General features: G+C 33.3%; 2 protein-coding genes across 4 annotated transcripts; one reads left to right on the forward strand and one right to left on the reverse strand.

Annotated features, from left to right (window-relative positions):
- Positions 1 to 2,489: 2,489 nt before the first annotated feature.
- On the reverse strand, positions 2,490 to 9,102 carry si:ch211-127n13.2. The gene is made up of 7 exons (XM_073928666.1): positions 9,067 to 9,102; positions 8,860 to 8,991; positions 8,416 to 8,493; positions 7,580 to 7,627; positions 7,353 to 7,460; positions 3,115 to 3,303; positions 2,490 to 3,007 (listed from the first exon to the last, which is right to left on the reverse strand). The coding sequence occupies exons 2-7, from the start codon at positions 8,912 to 8,914 to the stop codon at positions 2,694 to 2,696; spliced, it is 792 nt and encodes a 263-aa protein (XP_073784767.1). The 5' UTR covers positions 8,915 to 8,991; positions 9,067 to 9,102; the 3' UTR covers positions 2,490 to 2,693.
- On the forward strand, positions 9,013 to 15,120 carry LOC141378618 (uncharacterized). 3 transcript variants are annotated; one of them, XM_073928665.1, is made up of 8 exons: positions 9,013 to 9,124; positions 9,318 to 9,452; positions 9,900 to 10,007; positions 10,207 to 10,306; positions 10,403 to 10,516; positions 12,273 to 12,991; positions 13,070 to 14,319; positions 14,634 to 15,120. In XM_073928665.1, exons 2-6 carry the CDS (start codon positions 9,412 to 9,414, stop codon positions 12,738 to 12,740), a joined length of 831 nt encoding a protein of 276 aa, XP_073784766.1. In that variant the 5' UTR covers positions 9,013 to 9,124; positions 9,318 to 9,411; the 3' UTR covers positions 12,741 to 12,991; positions 13,070 to 14,319; positions 14,634 to 15,120. The 3 variants fall into 3 exon arrangements, with proteins under 3 accessions (XP_073784766.1, XP_073784765.1, XP_073784764.1); XM_073928664.1 differs by lacking the exon at positions 9,013 to 9,124 and having other exon boundaries at positions 9,179 to 9,452; XM_073928663.1 differs by lacking the exon at positions 9,013 to 9,124 and having other exon boundaries at positions 9,179 to 9,452; positions 12,273 to 15,120.
- The last annotated feature ends 200 nt before the right edge of the window (positions 15,121 to 15,320 follow it).

The raw sequence follows: 15,320 nt of genomic DNA on the forward strand, positions 1-15,320 counted from the left end.
ATTGGACGTTGAAAATGAGCTTATCTCAGCCAGCAGAGAGGTCAAATCACAGTAATGCAAACTCAGTCAGAGACATAGATTTTCACTTGCAACTTGCTTTAACATGTTTAACAGTGCATGAAATGTTATCTAAAACAAAAAAGAATGATGCATTTTATGGCTGGATCTGGTTTTATTACATTCTGAATTGGACGTTGAAAATGAGCTTATCTCAGCCAGCAGAGAGGTCAAATCACAGTAATGCAAACTCAGTCAGAGACATAGATTTTCACTTGCAACTTGCTTTAACATGTTTAACAGTGCATGAAATGTTGTCTAAAACAAAAAAGAATGATGCATTTTATAGCTGGATCAGGTTTTATTACATTCTGAATTGGACGTTGAAAATGAGCTTATCTCAGCCAGCAGAGAGGTCAAATCACAGTAATGCAAACTCAGTCAGAGACATAGATTTTCACTTGCAACTTGCTTTAACATGTTTAACAGTGCATGAAATCTTATCTGGTCCCACTTTACATTAGGTGGCCTTAGTAACTATGTACCTACAGCCCAAATTACACATTTGGTACAGTGTACTTACATTTTACCTTCATGTTCTTACATTGTACTTACATTTAAAGTACACACATGCTTAATATGTAGTTACAAAAGTGTACTTACATATATAGGCTAATGTGTAAGTACACATTTTATAAGTACATATTTGTAAGTACGTATTTGTAAGTACATTATTTTTAAGTACACGTTTGTAAGTACACAACATATTTGCTATTGCTATTTTTTTTTTTGGCAAACATATTTTTTTTACTTCTATTACACAACAAAGAATTATTGTTTATGGTTACCGCAAGGTGCATAATATCCTTATTATTCAAAGATGCAACCAATGTTTGCAAAATACATACAGTTGTAAATGTTCATTCAGTTCATTCATTTAATTTATTTGTGTTAGGAAAGAGTCATTTATTTATTTATGTTGTGGTGTGCACTTCACCTGTTGTAAATAATGCACATAAACTGCACCATCTATTCAGCAAAACGTTTTATTTGTAAACAGTAGTTAATATGCAAAAAAATTAGAGGAAATAGCAATGAAAAATATATTTTATGGCATATATAATCTTTGTTTATGTTAGCAAAATGGTTCTCACTTATGTTGTACAGCATTAAATAATGTAAAAATACACATAACTTGATATTACAAATCTAGTAAATTCAATGGTCAACAGTAACTACGATTAATAAATTATGTCAACGTATTAGTTAACTCTTGTTAACTAAGTAAATTTTGTTGTAAAGGGTGGGACCATTTGGACACTCAGGAATATGTACTTAACTACTGTGTACTTACACTGAAAATACAGTAAATCTGCCCTCAAAATACAGTGAGGAACCATTGTTGATACACAGGAACTATCGTGTACTTACACTGAAAATACACTAAATCAGCCCTCTTAAAATACAGTGAGGAACCATTGTTGATACACAAGAACTACCATGTACTTACATTGAAAAATGCAATAAATCTGCCCTCTTGAAATGCAGTGAGAAACCATTGTTGATACACAGGAACTACCGTGTACTTACATAGAAAATACACTAAATTTGCCCTCTTAAAATACAGTGAGGAACCATTGTTGATACACAGGAACAACCATGTACTTACACTGAAAATACACTAAATCTGCCCTTTTAAGATACAGTGAGGAACCCTTGTTGATACACAGGAACAACCATGTACTTACACTGAAAATACACTAAATCTGCCCTTTTAAGATACAGTGAGGAACCCTTGTTGATACACAGGAACTACCGTGTACTATACTGAAAATACACTAAATCTGACCTCTTAAAATACAGTGAGGAACCCTTGTTGATACACAGGAACAACCATGTACTTACACCAAAAATACACCAAATCTGCCCTTTTAAGATACAGTGAGGAACCCTTGTTGATACACAGGAACAACCGTGTACTTACATAGAAAATACACTAAATTTGCCCTCTTAAAAATACAGTGAGGAACCATTGTTGATACACAGGAACAACCATGTACTTACACTAAAAATACACTAAATTTGCCCTCTTAAGATACAGTGAGGAACCCTTGTTGATACACAGGAACAACCGTGTACTTACATAGAAAATACACTAAATCTGCCCTTTTAAGATACAGTGAGGAACCCTTGTTTATATACAGGAACTACCGTGTACTTACACTGAAAATACACTAAATTTGCCCTCTTAAGATACAGTGAGGAACCCTTGTTGATACAAAGGAACAACCGTGTACTTACATAGAAAATACACTAAATTTGCCCTCTTAAAATACAGTGAGGAACCATTGTTGATACACAGGAGCTACCGTGTACTTACACTGAAAATACACTAAATCTGCCCTTTTGTGGGAGAACAAACGTGTGAACAATTATAAATGTGGTATTTTTATTTAAACTTGCTAATAATTACAGGATATGCAAAAAACAAGTTTTAATTCAGTTTCTTTTTATTGTAACTTTCAGATAAACTGAAACAGTGTATTTAGGAAACTTTTACAAAATTAGAATTATTTTGAGAAAATATAACAAACAAAAAAGGTCACACAATATGGTTTAAACACATTTCTTTAGATATACAGTAACACAGGAAACCATACGTTAGATGAAAAAAAAAACCTCAAAATAATAAGCATTTAGCGAAATTTGTATTTAATTGGCAAGAGTTTTCCACTTTGTTTTGCCGAGAAAATTGAAGCTTTCACTTCAGTGGTCAGGGCCTCCGAGCACCTCTGAGCAAATTCAAAAAGCTTCTCTTGCTGAGGCTGGAATTGGGGGAGGGAGCGGTAAAATTCTGGATCAACAATTTGAATCTCAGCTATAACTGCAGAGAGGGCAAGAGTGTTTCTGTCCACTCCAACCTTTGTGAAAGCTCTTGTCATGCTTCCTTCCTTATTGTATGCTCGAAGAACTTTTTTGTATCTCTTTAGAACGTCTTCTGGAGACTTAGCTGTTGAAAATTAAATAAATAATTTATTAATGCATTGCACATTATAAAAAAAAATGGCAAAGTCATTTTCATCAAGAATTAATTCACAAAAAGTACTGATTCACAACCTCTCACAGTTGAACAGGAGAATGTAGATCTTGACCTTTTTGGGGGGGGTTTCTTCTTTTTGGATTTTTTTTTGTGACATCTTTCATCTTCAGATGATGATGATGATAGGGAGGACGATGAAGATGATGAAGAGGGTAACTCATCACTGTCACTACTAGTGTCTTTCTTCTTCTTTTTCTTTTCTTTGCCTAAATGAAAGATTCATATTAAATTCATTTTTCCTTGAAATGGCTGTCATTTTTAATGTTGGCATAAAATAATCTATTGCATTAGGCATTTTGAGTAACTTGCACTTTGCAAGGTCTAATTGTGTCCAGTAGTTGCTGGTTTTATTGTTTATTATACTGTAATAAAACTAACAAATACTGTATACCAAAATGAAGGCTGATCTAAATGCAGCTTACTACCCTCACTGTAAAAACACTAAAACAATTGCTGCCTTAAAAACATTACTTTTTTTCACTTAAACAGCAAAGTTGTCTTAACTCAGGTTAAAGTTGGCAGGACTTGACAATACAAGTGTAAGTTGTTGTAATTAAGAAGGATATTGATAGTACTTATAATTCAAGTACAATAGACATGGTTTAAGTTTACTACACTTAAATATTGAAGCTGAGTCTCTCATTTGCACACACACTCATATACTATGGGTAATCTACATCTTTGGAAGAAACCAGGGGTGCGTTTCCCAAACAACGATGTCACTAACGGCTGAACTATCATAGTATGGTTCAATCATTTGGGAAAATAACTATGTAGTGACGAGTGTTTTCCCAAAACCGGTAGTTTTTCTTTCGCAGATTCATCGCTTGAACGACGTTAGTTATAACGTAAAACGCCCAAAATGATGCTCTAAACTGGGAGTAACAACTTCTTTAGAGAAAAACCCATAATTTCTTTGTGCAAATTATATTGCTTTACACGCACACACATTTAAAATAAAGTTCAATATTAGATTTGGTAAAAACATGCACACGCTTTCCATATTAACTGGATAATATGTAAATGGCACATAGGGCCTGTGTTTGCTTTACTAATATTATTGAGAAGTTGAATATTACATATTCTATTCTAAAACATATCCCTTACAAAAGCTAACACATATTTTATTATCATATATAAGTCATATGAATAAATAAATAAATAATGAGGCAATTTATTAAGAAATGAAATGTAATGTGTATTATTTCTTAGAAATGAAAAAAAAAACATACTTTAATAATATTTAAGTATGATGATGATAGTAGTTAATATTATTAATAAGTAGGATGTTGTTTATTCATTTTTATTTTTTTTAAAGTCTACTTTTACAATTTGAGAAATGTTCTAACCAGCAGGCCCATGTCATATAGAGTACAGACATTTAATAAATAACCCACTATAAATGAAAAGAATTAACGTATGCTTTTTGTTTTCACAAGCTTTGGAGACATAACATAAATTCTGCTTTTAAATAATAGGTCACCTATAGCTTTTGCCATGAGGCTGTGTTTAAAATAACATCAATGTCTTAAAAATGCACTGCGAAGAGAGCATGATTGTTAACATTAAGATCGCTAAAACTGAACTGTAAAAAATAGTTTGAAAGCAAACTACACTTAAGAGCGATGACCTTTATGCTTTTTTATTTTTAATAATTCCAACTTTTAATGTTAGAATGTTCTAAATGAATAGGCCAGGGTGATAAGTGGGAATAGAACACAGAGCGCAAGCATTAATGATTATTAAAACTGATATTCAGCGAAAGAGATGGTATGTTTCGTATTTTCAATGAAAATGAAAGGAGGTAGTTATGTTAAAGGCTCCGTTTTGTTATAAATTTGCATACGGTGAAGATAACAGTCATATAAATAAGTAGCTACACGACACCACAACATTTTTGGGGTCTGTTATGTTGTTAATATCAAAATTAAAATAGGCAGTTCCTTATATCATGTTTTCATTTTATTGTTAACATAGTAAAACAACGTAGCCAGGGTATGTGAATGAGGTTATAAAGTACACTGTTCCCTTTAAATATTTACCCGACGTGACCATGGGAGTTTGTTCTCCATATCAAACTTGCGAAGTCTGACAAGGAGAGCAAGAAGACTGAACTTTGTGTAGGCTACTTAATATTGAGGAAAAAGCCCCAATCAGATAGGCGATTGTCTGCAGCCCTGCCTCCATTTTCAGATGTCTCCGTTTTCCCCCATCCACACTAAGACAGAGCAGCAGCATTTTAGAATAAAAACGTATGCGTTTTAAAACTAAAACGTGTTAGTGTAAACGGGGCCCAAGGCAATACCGAAGGCAAAAGGCAGTCCAACCTGGTACTAGTAAGGTGTACCCAATAAAGTGGCCAATGAGTAAGTGTGTGTGTATATATACATATAAGTATATATGTATATATGCATACGAATACAATTTTTAAAGTAATTTATTTAATTACAAATTTATAAATTTTTATTTGCACAAATTTGTACTATTTAAAGCAGAATTATTTTTAACTGAAAATGTGTAACTTAACTAATATATAGATTTAGCTGACTTTTGACTTTAAAGGTGCAGTAGGTGATTGTCTTCAGAAACATTTTTCGTTGTGCTGATTAAAAGTCTCTTCACAGTCCAATAGTAATGATTAAAGTAAATGATCTAAATGTGTTTATATGTATTTTTATATTCTGAGTAAGGCATAAGACTAAAAAATGTTTATTAAATTAAATATTGTCAGGCCGACATTTCCCATAATTCTGATAAGTAGCCCAAACTGTCAACAAATGTAGTTTTGGGCTTCTGCGCATCTCTGTTCACGCGCATCCGTCATTATTGTGTGCCCGCCTGCATGATTGCCGTGCATTCACAACACGTGCACACAAGACATTCACTGTCGTGGTAAAATCAAATTCTGAATTTAAACTTTTTAAAATCCTGAATCAATATTGGAGTTACTTTTGAACGCTGGAGGAAGGACGACACCATGGCTGAAGTGTTTCTGTTAGACAGGTAATGTTCTTCCACAAAGATGATATAGAGTGTGTTTAAAATGGATTATATACACAGAGGTGTTGTTCAGCCACTAAAATCTCCCAGTGAAAGATTGATGTAACTATTTTCAGTTTTATAAGGACCTTTTACAGCATCTTGTAATGTAGATTTTTATTTAGTTTTGTTAAGTTCAATTCATGGTGATGACAACCGTAAATGTGTATGCTGCACATAGAAAGAAAGTAGGACTTTTATGTTATGTTAAACGGTCACTTCCGGTGTGAGCGAGAGTTTTTTGTTGTTGTTAGTGAATGGCCATGGTGGTCATGCAATAAAGGAGACGAGCTCTAAACTGTTGTTTTCATTTAGTAACAAGTTTAACAACAAAACATCAGTAAATAGCGCTATTAATAAGTAAAATTCCTGCACGCCGCCAGCCAGACACTAACTACATTTCTAACTGGCAAATGTCATGAACTGGTGAGTTGTCTGCTGTCGTGTCGCGGTGCGGACACTTGCGATTTTAAGAGGCGTGACTTTGAATCACAGTCCCTCCCCGCCATCCAAAGATAATGTGCTAAGCATTTTGGCAGATCACCTACTGCACCTTTAAGTAAAAGTTTAGCCAAGTAAAACTTTGATATAATTTATAATTTATGTCAACACATTCAATCCAAATAAGTTAACATAACTCAACATTTTTAGTTGTCATAACTAATTGCCGCAATATTTTTTTACTGTGTAGGTTAGACCCCTCACCCCACCCCCGATTTCATTTTATTACACAAAACTACATTTCTAAACTAATTACTTCTGTTTATTTGTATGTGGATTAATTTTGGATGCTAAGCTCTGGTGAAACTTTTTAAATAAGCAACACCTTTAACAAGATGCTTTCTAAGAAATAATGTGACGTGTTAAGTACCTATTTTTCTTGCTTTATATAAAAAGTAATGTTACATATAAAGCCTATGATTATCTTATTGCCAGGGCCAGACGGAATCTGCGGACGTTTTTTGCTATTTCTGCAGAGAATTTTGGTAAAAATCTGCGGATTTCTGCGGAATTATTTTGGGAGTATCCAGCGGAGTATCATAACTTACACTTTAATATATTAAATAAAAAGTAATAAATTACTGAATAAAAACTGAATAAATTCAGATTTACACATTTGCTCAAGTAAATAAACAGAATTTATAATGGCCTAAAAATCTGCGGAATTCTGCGCGCAGATTCCGTGTGGACCTACTTATAGCTTAGCATTACTCACCACAAACAGATCCAAGTGTGCGTCTTAGAAAGTCACGCTCTTCCTCTAGAGATTTTATCTTTTCCAAAAGAATTTCCACAGTTGGACCTTCTGAAGCTGCCTGGAGTCCTTAACACAGACATTCAAATTTACTGTATGTTCTGCCACTCGTTATATAGGCTCTATCAAAGGTCAGGTTTGAAATAACTGTCTTTTAATTTTGTAGCCATACAGTTATTTGATCTCACCCTTCTCACTTTCATCCAAAGAATAGCTGGCAACTGGGCTTGAGTCTTCTGTGAAACAGAATTAACATAGTTACAGTGAGTGCAGCAAATTGTATGATAACATTACAAATAACTATTAAACTTGATATATACTAAAATATACTTACTAATTACTCACCCTCAAGTGGTTAAAATAACAAAAGATATTTTGAAGAAAGCTAAAACCTTGTAACCATTGAACTTCATAGTAAAAAAAAACTAATTGTATGTAAGTGGATGGTTACAGATTTTCTTTAAAGTGTCTTTCTTTGTTTAAAATAGGAAAGAAACTCAAACAGGTTTGGAACCACTTAAAGATGAGTAAATGATGACAATTTTTAGTTTTGGTTGAACTATCCTTTTAATCATCACCTATTTGTTAAAACCTTACACTTATATAGACAAACTACAGTGAGCAGCATTAATGAGTACACCAATTTCTCACTTAGGAAGCAACACTGATTGACAATCAGTTTCACATGCGGTTGTGCAAACAAACAAACAACTTTTTTTATTATTTCATATTTTTCCATAACAAATTAATTTGGGTGTACAGTACACATATTTGGACTGTTATATTAAGATATTTTGTTAAACTAGTTCCAGTTTTGGAACTGATAAAGTATAGTATATGCACAAATATATTATTGCACAGCGTCCTATAGATAATATTAATTTAAAGAGAGATTTGTGAGGGTGTACTCATTTATGCCGAGCACAGTAAATAAAATGGATAATTTATAAATGGAAACACAAAAAGTAACGTTAGGCTTAGAATAACATTAGAATTTAGAAATGTCCCAAAATATCATATGTACCTGGTTTGTTTTCACAGTCCACTGACTGCTTGGAGAATGTTACCTCTCTGTCCTCATCTGTGACAACGGCATTTATATCTGTAGATAAGCCAGTAAATGATGAAAGACTATGGCAACAATGAAACTTTTTACAGTCCTATTTGCTGAAATAATACACTAAATACTCCACAATGGTGTTATCAAGACTTTCAGATAAAGAGAAAAAAATTTACTTTCAACCTCATAGACACTGCATTAGAAAAACCTTGCATTTAATTGTAATTTGACACAAATATGACACGTTTCTTTTTAGAAATCAAAGTATTAAAAACTTTCAAGGATTTCAGCTTATGACGACCGTTAGCGCGTCATAACAGTCTTGTGAAAAGGGTCAATTTATGTGCTAACGTTACAATCAAGGAAACATTAATGTTACAGTACGATAATAGTGTTGTTGTAAGTTACCTAATGCAGGTACTGCAAGAGTGCGAAGTCTTTTTGTCTTCCTCTTCCGAAACATAACTGAAAGTGTTCAGAATTAAAATTCTGTTTCTAGAATCAGTGTTATGAAGTCTTTTTTTTCACTATTTCCGTATACTGTGGAAACAAAGTACATCATTTGACAATAATACATATACGTATATTAAAGACGTAATTATTTATCTGCCATACCTCCAATGTGTCGTCGCCAGCCGTTGAAATTCGAATAATTATGACCCCCAGGCGCCAGGTAAGTCACGCATGCGCGCAACACGTCTCTGAAAGTATATACGTCATCAAATGCAGACCTCTGATTGGATGTTTTGCTCCAGCATTTCACTCCTGCATTTCAAATATATTTAGAAAAGTAGATGTATGCAGTTTTACGATGCGATTAAAATGAATTTATCTGAGCAAATACACCACCTTTTACATAGCTGTAGAAGAGGATCTCATCATCAGAAAAGTTTAATAAAATGGTTTATCAAGAAGAGACTGCTCCATGGTGCACCAACCTGCCGCGTTTGCAGAAAGGAAATGAAGCTGACCAGTTACAAGAGTAGCGACGGTTATATATGGTAAGTAGAGTACTAAGTTACTGTACATTGTGCCATGTTACTATATATAGTATATATTTATACAAATCTTATAATAGGTCTTTAATTTGTATTTATTGTGGCAATGCTTCATACAAAACACACACATAATATACATACAAATAAATAAAAAAACACAGATAAAAATCAGATGACAAACTTTTTTTGAGACGTATTACAAGCACATGAATAAATATGCAGTAACGTTAACGTTACAGTATTACAAAGGGATGAATAAAAATAAATAATATATTTTATTTACAGACAAATATATTGGTTGTGTTATTTTTATATTTATCTTAGCCTTTTGGTCATGAACCTTACATATTACAAAATGATTGTATAATATTTAGGAAATATTGCCTTAAATAGGAAATACATGATTGGCTGTTAGTATGTTTTTATGATTTACTGTTTTTTTTTTCATAGGTTGTGCAGAAGAAAGGGTCATCGCAAAGTTTCATCATCAGTGAGAAAAGGTTCACTTTTTAGCCAAAGCAGAGTACATCTCATTAAGTGGTTGGAATTTATTTACCGGTGAGTGGTAAAAAAATAAAATTAAAATTATATATTATTATAAATAAATTATATTTATATATATATATATATATATATATATATATATATATATATATATATATATATATATATCTGTACAGTGATGTAATATGTCTGTAATAATTGTACAACCTAGAGCAGACAGAGGCAGTACTTGTGATGTGCTCTTTATTCTCAGATTTGCACAAGGACTCCAACTCAGGCAAATTGACATGCTAGAGGATAAGATAGCTAGCAGTTCAAGAACACTTTCCCGGATGACAAATGCCATTAGGAAGGTTTGATACTTTAGAATAATGCATTTGGAAACAAAGCAATTAAACATGTCAGTTCATAAATGTCAATAATTAATATTTCTCTTATATGTTGTTCAGATATGCGTAGCTGCACTACAGAGACTGAGAAGAAGAACTGGTCTTAGAATGGGTGGAAAATCAAGACGCAAGTTTATTTCTATTGATGAGTCTAAGTTTGCGCATAAAAGAAAGGTAAATGGAGCATGAACAAATGAGGTTAATTAAAACAGGGAGAGATTTTTTATTTTAGTTTAGTTTTTTTTTACTTAAGTCAATATACAGTTGAAGTCAGATTTATAGGCAGTGCAATATGGCTGTATATCAGCACTGGTGGGAGGCGTGCTTTAGTGTCCCACCAGTGCTGATATACAGCCTTATCGCACTGCTATGAGTGTGATATTGTGTTTATACAACAGTTCGACGGCACAATTGTCTATATAAAAAAAAGAAAATCAAACACAGAAAGTCTAAAAACCCTTTTGTATTAGGAACTACTTTCTTCCGCCATTCATTCACATCTGCAGCTGACGTCAAAACAGCAGAAGCCATTACTAAGTCACCAACCTCACTTTAGAGCTAGTGTTTGAATGATTCTCATGCGTAATGTATAAAGTGATGACAAAACAGGTGATTTTGCTGACATTTTAAGATTATAAGGCTGAACTTGACATGAAATGCCCTCTGTCTACAGAGATATTTTATTACAGTGTTACAGTCTACAGTATTTTTCTGTTGCAATCGAGATATCACAATAATTGACCCCCAAAAAAGCAGCACAATCACTACCAGACTGCTGTTTTGTTTGCGATAAGGAGGGGGTGTTCGGGGGTGAGGTCTCTGAATAACACTTTTGAAAAAGGGAATAGTAAAGTAAAGTAACTGTAGTAAAGTAACTGTATTAAAATAGACACTGTCCTTATAAATAAACTGCATAGTTGTAATCTATTCAAAAGAGAGAGATCGACTTAGAATATCACTTACCTGTTTAATAATGATTTGATCAGCTGTAGTTATCACTCTTTTAATCTTCTAAGCAAGGGCTTATGTGCTCCTGGCGCCATCTTGTGGATAGACAACGTAAACCGTCTTTGGCTAATGATGCCAACGCACTTAGAATCTCTTATATTATAAATTATAAATATTTTGAAATAGGCACTATCCTTATAAATAAACTGCATGTGTGCAATCTAAACAACTACATCCTTGACTAAAAAAACCATAAAAGTACAAAATGTTGTCTAATAGCTGCAATATTTGTCAAACTGTAAAGTGTCCTTGTCGCTGTACGTGGGCGGAGAATTTCAGAAGAGTAAGGAGTACAAATGCTGTTATTGCAGAATATCACATGGCTATCAGTCGATCAGATTTAAGAACCAGACAGACCTGTTGTATAAATATATATTAAACAAATTATTTAATTGTTTTATAAGTTAATTAAATACTTGATATTTGGCTTAATCCATTTTAAATGATTAAGTCATCTTAATTCAGGATGTCTGCGAATTCTTAAAAAATATTAAAATCATTTTAGAGAAAATTAAAGCCCTTAAAAAGTATTAATAGGTTTTGATTGTTGAGTTCCAAGGCCATATGTTTTTATTATACATGTATTTTTTATATTATTTTTATTACTTAATATTTAAATTTGCAAAGGGGTAGTATCTCAAATAATTATCTTGTGCTTCGTTTCCTAACCTTTTAAAATATGTTTAATTGATAAGGAGCTGTCACAAGATTTGTTAGATGGGCTTTTAAAAAGTTAGTATTCAGTAAATATACTTCAACATAAAATTTCACCAATGTTACTGGTTAAAATCTAAAGTGGCGACGAGGTCTTAAAATGTATGAAAAGAGTCTTAAAAAGGTCTTACAATGTATTCAATTTATATTAATAAAAACATGATTCCTGTATACCCTATAATCTAAAAAAATGTTGTTTTGTTTTTAGTATAACCGTGGTCGTTTTCGTTCTACATGGAGAAGAAACAGCTGGGTGTTTGGAATGCTGGAAATCAAGGGCCAAAGACGTTTGCCAGTTTTAAAGATAGTCAAAAACCGCTCAAGACAGACTCTTGTGCCCATTATCAGAAGGCACGCAAGAAGAGGATCTACCATTTTCAGTGACTGTTGGAGAGCATATGCTCAGGCTCTTCCTAGACATGGGTACAGGCATTTTACTGTGAACCATTCAGAAAACTTTGTTAATCCATACACTGGTTGCCATACACAGCACATAGAACGTGCATGGCAAAGCATCAAGTCACAGGTTAACAAGCAAAGAGGAAACAAAAGCAAACAGCTCTTGAAAGAGCATTTGAAATGTATTCAGTGGTATCAATGGTTAGGCAAACAAAACAAAGCAGGAGTACTTGCTCAACTGTTTCATGACATTAGGAAACATTTCAAAATCTGTTAATTTGCAACCATAAAGAGTTGTACTACTAAGAAATTGGGTAAATATATGTAGATCCAGAGTGCTTTATTCTTTCTTATCTATAACAAACGAATGCGAATTTTAATGTCATCTTTGTAAATTTAGCATGTAAATTCTATGTATTAAAATGTATATTTCCTGTTTTTTCAGTTTAGTATCACATTATTTCCTTGGACTACAGGAAGTTCTGCACTGTATTTTAAGAGGGTATTTTTTTTTTGTGTATTTTTATTGTAAGTACACGGTCGTTCCTGAGTATCAACAATGGTTCCTCACTGTATTTTAAGAGGGCAAATTTAGTGTATTTTCAGTGTAAGTACATGGTTGTTCCTGTGTATCAACAATGGTTCCTCAATGTATCTTAAGAGAGCGGATTTAGTGTATTTTCAGTGTAAGTACACAGTAGCTCCTGAGTATCAACAATGGTTCCTCGCTGTACCTTAAAAGGGCAAATTTATTGTATTTTCAGAGTAAGTACACGGTAGTTCCTGTGTATCAACAAGGGTTCCTCACTGTATTTTAAGAGGTCAGATTTAGTGTATTTTCTATGTAAGTACACGGTTGTTCCTGAGTATCAACAATGGTTCCTCACTGTATTTTAAGAGGGCAAATTTAGTGTATTTTCAGTGTAAGTACATGGTTGTTCCTGTGTATCAACAATGGTTCCTCAATGTATCTTAAGAGAGCGGATTTAGTGTATTTTCAGTGTAAGTACACGGTAGTTCCTGTGTATCAACAATGGTTCCTCACTGTACCTTAAAAGGGCAAATTTATTGTATTTTCAGTGTAAGTACACGGTATTTCCTATGTATCAACAAGGGTTCCTCACTGTATTTTAAGAGGTCAGATTTAGTGTATTTTCAGTATAGTACACGGTAGTTACTGTGTATCAACAAGGGTTCCTCACTGTATCTTAAAAGGGCAAATTTAGTGTATTTTCTATGTAAGTACACGGTTGTTCCTGTGTATCAACAAGGGTTCCTCACTGTATCTTAAGAGGGCAAATTTATTGTATTTTCAGTGTAAGTACACGGTTGTTCCTGTGTATCAACAATGGTTCCTCACTGTATTTTAAGAGGGCAAATTTAGTGTATTTTCAGTGTAAGTACATGGTTGTTCCTGTGTATCAACAATGGTTCCTCACTGTATCTTAAAAGGGCAAATTTATTGTATTTTCAGTGTAAGTACATGGTAGTTCCTGTGTATCAACAAGGGTTCCTCACTGTATTTTAAGAGGTCAGATTTAGTGTATTTTCAGTATAGTACACGGTAGTTCCTGTGTATCAACAAGGGTTCCTCACTGTATCTTAAAAGGGCAAATTTAGTGTATTTTCTATGTAAGTACACGGTAGTTCCTGTGTATCAACAAGGGTTCCTCACTGTATCTTAAAAGGGCAGATTTAGTGTATTTTCTATGTAAGTACACGGTTGTTCCTGTGTATCAACAAGGGTTCCTCACTGTATCTTGAGGGCAAATTTAGTGTATTTTTAGTGTAAGTACATGGTTGTTCCTGTGTATCAACAATGGTTCCTCACTGTATTTTAAGAGGGCAAATTTAGTGTATTTTCTATGTAAGTACACGGTTGTTCCTGTGTATCAACAAGGGTTCCTCGCTGTATCTTAAAAGGGCAGATTTAGTGTATTTTTGGTGTAAGTACATGGTTGTTCCTGTGTATCAACAAGGGTTCCTCACTGTATCTTAAGAGGAAAAATTTAGTGTATTTTCAGTGTAAGTACACGGTTGTTCCTGTGTATCAACAAGGGTTCCTCACTGTATTTTAAGAGGTCAGATTTAGTGTATTTTCAGTATAGTACACGGTAGTTCCTGTGTATCAACAAGGGTTCCTCACTGTATCTTAAAAGGGCAGATTTAGTGTATTTTCAGTGTAAGTACATGGTTGTTCTTGTGTATCAACAATGGTTTCTCACTGTATTTCAAGAGGGCAGATTTATTGCATTTTTCAATGTAAGTACATGGTAGTTCCTGTGTATCAACAATGGTTCCTCACTGTATTTTGAGGGCAGATTTAGTGTATTTTCAGTGTAAGTACACAGTAGTTAAGTACATATTCCTGAGTGTCCAAATGGTCCCACCCTTTACAACAAAATTTACTTAGTTAACAAGAGTTAACTAATACGTTGACATAATTTATTAATCCTAGTTACTGTTGACCATTGAATTTACTAGATTTGTAATATCAAGTTATGTGTATTTTTACATTATTTAATGCTGTACAACATAAGTGAGAACCATTTTGCTAACATAAACAAAGATTATATATGCCATAAAATATATTTTTCATTGCTATTTCCTCTAATTTTTTGCATATTAACTACTGTTTACAAATAAAAGGTTTTGCTGAATAGATGGTGCAGTTTATGTGCATTATTTACAACAGGTGAAGTGCACACCACAACATAAATAAATAAATGACTCTTTCCTGACAGAAATAAATTAAATGAATGAACATTTACAACTGTATGTATTTTGCAAACATTGGTTGCATCTTTGAATAATAAGGATATTGCGCACCTTGCGGTAACCATAAACAATAATTCTT

This window comes from Danio rerio, chromosome 17 (assembly GCF_049306965.1).
Source record: "Danio rerio strain Tuebingen ecotype United States chromosome 17, GRCz12tu, whole genome shotgun sequence".
NCBI lineage: Eukaryota > Metazoa > Chordata > Actinopteri > Cypriniformes > Danionidae > Danio > Danio rerio.

Coding starts and splice junctions, on each gene's coding strand:
- si:ch211-127n13.2 (XM_073928666.1), bottom strand. CDS start 8,914: ATGTTTCGGAAGAGGAAGACAAAAAGACTTCGCACTCTTGCAGTACCT. Junction 8,494..8,859: donor TCTTGCAGTACCTGCATTAG/GTAACTTACAAC, acceptor GCTTATCTACAG/ATATAAATGCCGTTGTCACA. Junction 7,461..7,579: donor TTTGGATGAAAGTGAGAAGG/GTGAGATCAAAT, acceptor GTCTGTGTTAAG/GACTCCAGGCAGCTTCAGAA.
- LOC141378618 (XM_073928663.1), top strand. CDS start 9,250: ATGCAGTTTTACGATGCGATTAAAATGAATTTATCTGAGCAAATACAC. Junction 9,453..9,899: donor AGTAGCGACGGTTATATATG/GTAAGTAGAGTA, acceptor TTTTTTTCATAG/GTTGTGCAGAAGAAAGGGTC. Junction 10,517..12,272: donor AGTTTGCGCATAAAAGAAAG/GTAAATGGAGCA, acceptor TTTTGTTTTTAG/TATAACCGTGGTCGTTTTCG.